The 7,720-nt window shown below is 43.9% G+C and overlaps 1 protein-coding gene across 1 annotated transcript; it reads left to right on the top strand.

Moving 5' to 3' along the window:
- The first annotated feature begins 265 nt into the window (after positions 1 to 265).
- On the top strand, positions 266 to 6,636 carry si:ch211-194m7.4 (olfactomedin). Its single transcript, XM_024258757.2, has 5 exons — positions 266 to 387; positions 471 to 629; positions 1,047 to 1,259; positions 2,692 to 2,824; positions 5,622 to 6,636. The coding sequence occupies exons 1-5, from the start codon at positions 358 to 360 to the stop codon at positions 6,467 to 6,469; spliced, it is 1,383 nt and encodes a 460-aa protein (XP_024114525.1). The 5' UTR covers positions 266 to 357; the 3' UTR covers positions 6,470 to 6,636.
- The last annotated feature ends 1,084 nt before the right edge of the window (positions 6,637 to 7,720 follow it).

A 7,720-nucleotide genomic window follows, 5' to 3' on the forward strand; every position in this document is an offset into this window, starting at 1 on the left:
TGGCTCTGGAGACTTAGAACTATTTTTTATTGAATTAGTTTGAATAATTGAGGCGAGACAAACCTCTTTCATGGCTTGAGCAGTGTTGGTCATTTCCAACACTTTTCGCGTGTGAACATTAAACTTCAGGAAGAAGCATTTCAAAGATGTTGCTCAAAAAAGGAAAAGAAAAGAGGAAACACCTAAACAGTCCACATTTATAAGGAAACTCCGATATTTTATGATTTGGGGGTTTCATTTCCACATTCTGGTTCTCGGCAGTGACTCACACACAGGTGGTTTTGGGCGGGGTTGCAGATTGAAGAAAAGAGGAGGACGGTGAAGTTCTGTGTGAGTTTATGTTCAGCTGCTGTGAAGATGCTGTTTCTGCTGCTGCTGCTGCTGCCGGTGAGTCCAGCATTTTTCTCTTTGAAACAACATCCATTCAATAAGTCTTTCAAAGTTAAGGCGGTGTCTGTGTGTGGGTGCAGGGGGGCGCTCAGACTCAGCGCGTGGTGGGAAAGAAGGAAGGCGGCTCATGCCAGTGTGAGGTGAACTCCACCTGGTGGATGTTTCCTGCCGGGAAGTACGAGGCGGTGGAGCAGCAGGTCCAGACCTGCGAGGCCAATGTGATGAACCTGCTGGCACAGGTGAGAGATGGTTTTCATTCTTATCATGGACAAAGGTGTTGGTTCTAACCCCATCAATGACGGAACCCAGAGCAATAATGAAACATCTGATGAGATTTAGGCAGCGGAGCTGAAGGTGATGTTCTGATGGAGTTCTCTGATAATGGATGTCTGATTCACTCCAACTCTTAAATGCTGCAGCTTGTTTGATTTTCTGACTGCAGATATTTTGCTTCTGCTTTTGTAAAGATGCAAACGAAAAGGGAAAGTTTTAGGGGGAAACTGACATGTTTAGAGGTTTTAACAGAAAACCTTATCAAACTTCGTCTCTTTGTGTCTCTTTACTCTGAATGTTTACTAAATCTCTGCTCATGTCTTAGTTAACTTCCATCGCGGTGCAGTCCAGCACAGCTGAGCTCCACGTCTGTTTCCCTGCAGGTGATGGTCTCCAGCGAGAGTCTTCCTGACATCCAGGCCCAGTTGAACAACGCGACGGCCCGCCTACAGCCGTTCCAGTACCTGAGCCAGCGGGGCCTGTACACAGCGCTGTCCCTGCGCCAGCTGGGCCAGGAGCTCAGCCAACTGGAGGCTGACATTGGAGTCATCCACAGGGAGCAGAACTCCCCCCAGACCCAAAAACTCTCTAAAGAGGTGAGAGCTAAAAACCCGTCAGGACCAGTGAGCTTTAAGAACGGACGCTCTGATGCTCAGCAGCTCTTTGGAAATCGACATCTTTCTTTTGTTTGTAGCCACACACAGGTTTGTGTGGAATCACTGTCCTGCACTGACACACATTCACTTCTCAAGTTTAAATCCACAGATCCTGAAAGACCCAGGAGTCCAGGATCCAATTAGATCCAATTATGTAAAATCCTTAATCCCAAATCATGGCCACACCACCACCACTGATTTCAATCAGATTTTCCTCATTACACTTCAAAAAAACTTTATGAATCTTTTTTATCACAAATATACACTGACCAGGTTCTTCATTGTATACACCTTGCTAGTACCTGGTTGGACCCCTTTTGTCTTCAGAATTGCCCTAATCCTTGGTGGCATCGGTTCATCAAGATTCTGGAAACATTCCTCAGAGAGTTTGGCCCATATTGACATGACAGCATCACACAGCTGCTGCAGATTTGTCAGCTGACCATCCATGATGCCGATCTCCTGTTCCACCACATCCCAAAGGTTCTATTGGGTTCTGGTGACTGTGGAGTCCATGTTCAAGAAACCAGGCTGAAATGATTCCAGCCTGGTGACATGGAGCCTTATCCTGCTGGAACAGCATCAGAAGACGGTTCATGTGGTCATAAAGGGATGAATGGTCAGTAACTCTAGACTGTGGTGTTGGAACCATGATCAGTTGGTACTAAGGGGCCCAAAAGGGTCAGACGTGGCTTCAGTTACCTTCCTTCTCCATTCTGATGCTTAGTTTGAACTGCAGCAGATCGTCTTGACCTCGTCTACATGTCTATATGTATTGAGTTTCTGCCATGGGATTGGCTGATTAGAAATGTGTGTCAACATTAGGTTGGACAGGTGTGCCTAATAAAGTGGCCAGTGAGTGTATGACCACCAGGAACAATGTGGGGGTCTGTGTCTTGCTCAAGGACACTTTGACACTTGGCTGGGCAAGAAGGGAACAGAACCTGCAACTTATCGATTAGAGGTCGACCGCTCTACCTCTACACCACGCCCACCCCTAAATGTCATTACTTCTTGTGTTTCCAAATGTTGGGATTACTTTAATAACACAAAAAAGTAGAAAAAGTCCTCATTGTTTTAACTGAAGCTATGGTTGTTGTCAATGTTTGTTTGCTCTGCAGATGATGGTTATCTGAGTTTCTTTTATTTTAGGATACCAGGCAAAAAAATATTTTTGCAAACGAGCAGCAGTATTCCAAAATACATCAATGTAACTAGTAGTTACTGGCACCAGAAATGAACACTGATCTGCTGCAATTAGTTCTGTTTCTATACATGCTACAAGGAAGAAGTAACCACAGAGCGTTAAATTGTGTTTTCATCCTCAGCCAGTCACGTCACTCTGAGTAAAAATGAATCTTTGTGTTTTCAGGTGGAAAAACTGCAAAAAGATGTGAGTCGGATTCAGTCGACAGAAATTGTTAACATGAAGTCTGTCAAGGAGAAGGTGCGTAACCTGAAGAACAATGTCCAGTCCTGCAGAACAATCCCCAAAGACTTCACAGGTGAGTTTCTGTTACAGGAATGAGAAGAAAAAGCAGCAGTAATGATCAATGAAGGCTCAGAAGCATCAAATTTCTGTTGTCACACTGCAACATCCCCTAGAGGCACCAGTGAATCGTCAGTGTTTCGGTGATTACAGATAACCGAAAAAAGTGCTGCATCCTCATCCTACTCTTGAATCCAGATTATTTCGTTTAAGTTTCACATCAAACTCATGCTACTCATCAAGGACGCCTGTGACAGGAGTTGGTGAATGTTTTTCATTATTGGTTTCATTAGTGTTTATAATCTGCATTTAATGTTTTTACCTGAAACAAGGTTAAAGTGTACTAGCATTGGATTAGTTCTAAGACATGAGGTAGGGGTGTGGTTTCCATATTTAGAGAGCGAACATGAATCAGATTCTCTTAAAAAAAACTCCAAAGCTCTGGGTCCTGACCAGCAGAAAAATGTCCCAACTACAAGCAGCTGAAAGGAGCTTCCTCCGTAGGGTGGCTGAGCGCTCCCTTTAGCCTCGTTTCCACTGAGCGGTACGGTACGGTGCAATTTGACACGGTATTTTGAGCATTTCCATTGTTAAATGGACCCATTAGTTCCGACCTGTACCTCTTGAGGGTCCCGAACAGGACGGTATGGGCGGAGTCAGAGTTGCCACCTGCTGATTGGAAGAAAGTGGTGATGATATTAGAAAGCACCAATATAGCACTTAGCTAGCAATTCCGTTTTCCTCTTTGTGGCTGTTTTCTTCTTAGCCGCCCGCGCTCTTCTTTCAAGCAACATTAAATTCCTGTTCTACACGTACAAAAAGTAAAGCAAGAAAAAGACGCGCTGCTGGATGACCTCCATTATTATTGCTTATCTAGTCGTTGTATCACAATGATACAATGACACGCTAGTGGTCTACACACCACGCATGCGCCATGAAATCAAATCGCTCAGTGGAAGTGAGGCTTAAGTGAGAGGAAACGCTTACCAAAATCAACTGGTCCGTCCCATACTACTCCTGCCGTACCGGACTGCTCAGTGGAAACGAGGCTTTAGAGATAGGGAGAGAAGCTCAGTCAGGGAAGACCCAGTCCAGCGTGTCTTGGGTCTTCAGCTGGTCTGGGAACATCTTGGGATCCCCCAGAGGAGCTGGAGGAAGTGACCGGGGAGAGGGAAGTCTGGGTGTTTTTGCTGATTGCTGCCAGTCCGACCCAGTGAACATTTCAATGTGGGCCCCAATGGGCAAACCCACCTGTGGCCCACCAATTCAGCCCAAAGGTAAACCATATGGGGCCCACATTGAAATGTTTGCTGGGCAGATGAGAGAAAGAAAGATTGTTGAAAGATTACTGTTAGTAATTTACAGAACTGGTGACTTTCTAGAAATCTCAACTGTGCAGCTTTTCACAGACTCTGTAATGATTGTAGGTGACTTTAATATTCATGCAGACAATTTAGCCAACAGTTATGTCAGTTTGATCATTCCGTGAAACAAAAGAAACATTTGATCGGATGCAGTGGTTGTGAAAACTCACTCGTGGTCACACACTGGTTTGTTTCTGACCACAGATGTTGATGATTCCAACAACGCTGTCAACCATGAGTGTAATCTCTCCTGGGTTTCCTTTATGCTGATCCTGCCAGCTTTAGGACCGCGCGTATTATATGCACGCAAAACCCGTTTTTGGCGTACATTATACACGGTATTTCCCAAATCGTGGCATATGTACGCATTTTACTGAGACTGGGCTGTGAAAAGTGTGTGTAAATGTGCGTAAAGACATATTTCAGGTGTCTACGTTGAAAACTCTAGCATTCACACGTAGTTTTTATGACCGCTTTCGGACTCTACGTACAACTCGAGCGGCCACTGAACACATGTTGATAGCTAAATCAGGTCAAACTTTGACCTGATTGGTCAGGTCAAATCTTATTGAGCCTCGGCTTTGGTAGTGACGTATGGAGGGCATTTTAACTTAGTGCTAATCAAGAAGAAATTAACGATCGCGGTTTGTGTCCCGACGGAATTCTATGACACCAAGTCTTTCATATATTGGAATAGAGCTGTGAGAGAAAAACCCTGGAGCAAAGTTTGAGAGATTTGCACCACTTCAACATTTCACACCAAGCCTCTTCCAACTATAGGTGGTGCACACATGCTAGTATATAGTAAAAAAAGAAAAACAAGCCCCTCCCTGCTTTTGTGAACACTATGGGCTAATTCTAAAATATCCTTTCATAGGTTGGACACACTGCAATATAATTTTGAGAAAGTGAGAAAACCTCCAAACACATACTGGCATGACACCAACAGCTCCATCTTTACTTCTGATTTGGTTTTGAACACAAATATAACATGTTTCTTATTTGTGTCATTAACTGCTGTTGTAGAGCTAATGAGTTGCAGTGCTAAAATATACTAGATTTTAAACTCTTGTTGAAGAGCTAACAAAGCCTGTACATGGCTATTTGAAAAGGTTTGAGGGAATTTCTGTGAACTTTTGCATTTCGTTTTATGTTTGAGTAAATGTTGACCCTGTTAGGTCATTTAGCAATTAGCTTTGGGCATTTTTGGCAACCAGCTTCAGCATGCAGAATTCACATTTCCATCATCACAGGTGTTTTTACACAATATTTTAAATCTGAGAATTGTTGTAAGGTGGTCAGGTCACCAATAACTCTGAAACATTAAAGCAATCTACATTTACAGTGAGTTTGTCCTGAATAACCTGTGCGGTTTGGGTGTCTTGTGGGAATGACTAACAGGATTCCTGTGGTGAATCAGAGTTTTAGACGGTTTCTCTGTGTTTACAGGTCAGAGCAGGAACTGCAAGAAGGGCCTGATGAAGGGCATCAGTGAGCCAGTCACCACAAAGATCAGCCCCTTTGGAAAGAGCTACATCTCTGGTTCCTGGGGCAAACAGGCAAAAATGGACGGTGACGAACAAAAGAATAGTTACTGGGTTCAGCCTCTGGTCAGCAGCCACATTTATGGGAACACGCTACGCATCTACCAGAACTTTGAGGACTTCATGTCGTCCTCCAGATACAGAGACTTCACCTTTGCTCCATCCCACACCCATACCAACTCCATAGAGGGCCCCAGTGCTGTACTGTACGGTGAGGCTCTGTACTATCACTGCTACCGCTCTGCAGAGGTCTGCCGCTATGACCTGAATACCAACGCCATCAAACGGGCCAAACTTCCAGGCACTGCAGAGGAATACAACAACAAGTTTCCCTACTGCTACTATGACTGCCGCAGCCACAGCGATGTGGACGTGGAGGCAGATGAAACTGGACTGTGGGCCATATACGCCACCATGGGTAACCATGGCAACCTGGTGGTGAGCAGGTTGATTTGGGACGAGGACGCTGCGGTGCTCAACGTGTCACAGACATGGGAGACGAGGCTGTTCAAGAAGGCAGTTAGCAATGCTTTCATGGCCTGCGGCGTGCTCTACGCCTCTCGTTACGTGAATGAAGACCAAGAGGAAGTCTTCTATGCCTTTGACACCGCCACAGGGAAAGAGGACAACACCCTGGCCCTGCCACTGCAGAAGGTAGCCAAAGGCATGGCCAGCCTGAGCTACAACCCAACCAACAAGCAGATCTACATGTACAGCGACGGATACCTGCTGGCCTATCAGGCGCTCTTCTGACCGCGGGCTTACATAAACTCAACTCTTGACTTTGTTCATGATCCTGTTGGGGGGAAATCATCTTTGTGTTGAGTCAAATCAGTAACAGTTTTAGTGAATGGTGTCATTTGTATTCATTCTTTAATTCTTTTAAAAAGTACATTAAACACATTGGTTTGTAAATACATCTTTCAATCAGTTCATTTATTTCGCAATATGAAAATAACCTCAGTTAGCCAGAGTGTCTTAAAGAAAAATATGAAAACTAAAAAAGAAATACTCCTCTACAGTAAAATACTAACAGAGCTTAAATGAAGATCAAAGTAAACAAAAAAAGGGAAGATAAGGTCAGAAATGAAATAGTCAAAAGATATGGAAAAGAAACTTCAAGTGGGATTTCAAATGGTCAGTGTTCTGTACAGCTCTAGTCTGTTGAAACAGTTTATTAGACAGCAGGGGAGACTGTCACGCCTACATTCTAATTTGTTGGAAGGAAACAGCCATACTGACCTCAGCGCTCTAGGGCAGTGTGGACCTGTACTAATACAGAGGTGTAAGGTGCTGCTGTCAAAAGGTATAAAAACATGTTTCTTGAATTGGACCCTAAATAAACTACCTGATTCCTACACCCCATGAGCCTTTGCGTGAATTATGGGGGAAACTTCCGGTAGACGCCGGAACTCGCATACATTTACATTACAGCTGTAGAGCCGACAGCGCAATTCCTTTTGTTTTAGATCTATAACTACATATAAATGTGGAAAAACCAGCTGTCATGTCTTAAAAGAGGCGACATAACAACTCCGGTGCCTGCTGAAATTGAGGGATTGGAGGATGACCTTAAAAAACACAAACACATTTTTAGCTACTGTTTTTAGCTACTTTCTCAATTCAGCTGCAGCAGGTGGCGAAGCTATGAACAATCTTTAAGGTTCACATCATAATTCTTTATTTATGCCTATTTGTGCTAAAAGTTCACATCATAATTCTTTATTTATGCATACAGTGCTGATGATCAATTATCTCTTCACGTGCTTGTGTTTACATGCTGCGATGAGGGATGCATCGCGCGGTGGAGCTTTTGCCCGTTTCATATTTTGACAAAGTCAGCTGCGGTTTAAACATGGGTAATTTTTGAATATCTGATACCAGGAGATTACACACCAATTACACACGAAATATCTTTTCTGCTCTTGTGACACTGCTGTCAGCAGCGCGGTTAAACTAGTTTCATATTCGACATTCATCACACATCCAGTAATGAACGGCAAT

Source organism: Oryzias melastigma, linkage group LG6 (genome assembly GCF_002922805.2).
Source record: "Oryzias melastigma strain HK-1 linkage group LG6, ASM292280v2, whole genome shotgun sequence".
NCBI classification, from domain to species: Eukaryota; Metazoa; Chordata; class Actinopteri; order Beloniformes; family Adrianichthyidae; genus Oryzias; species Oryzias melastigma.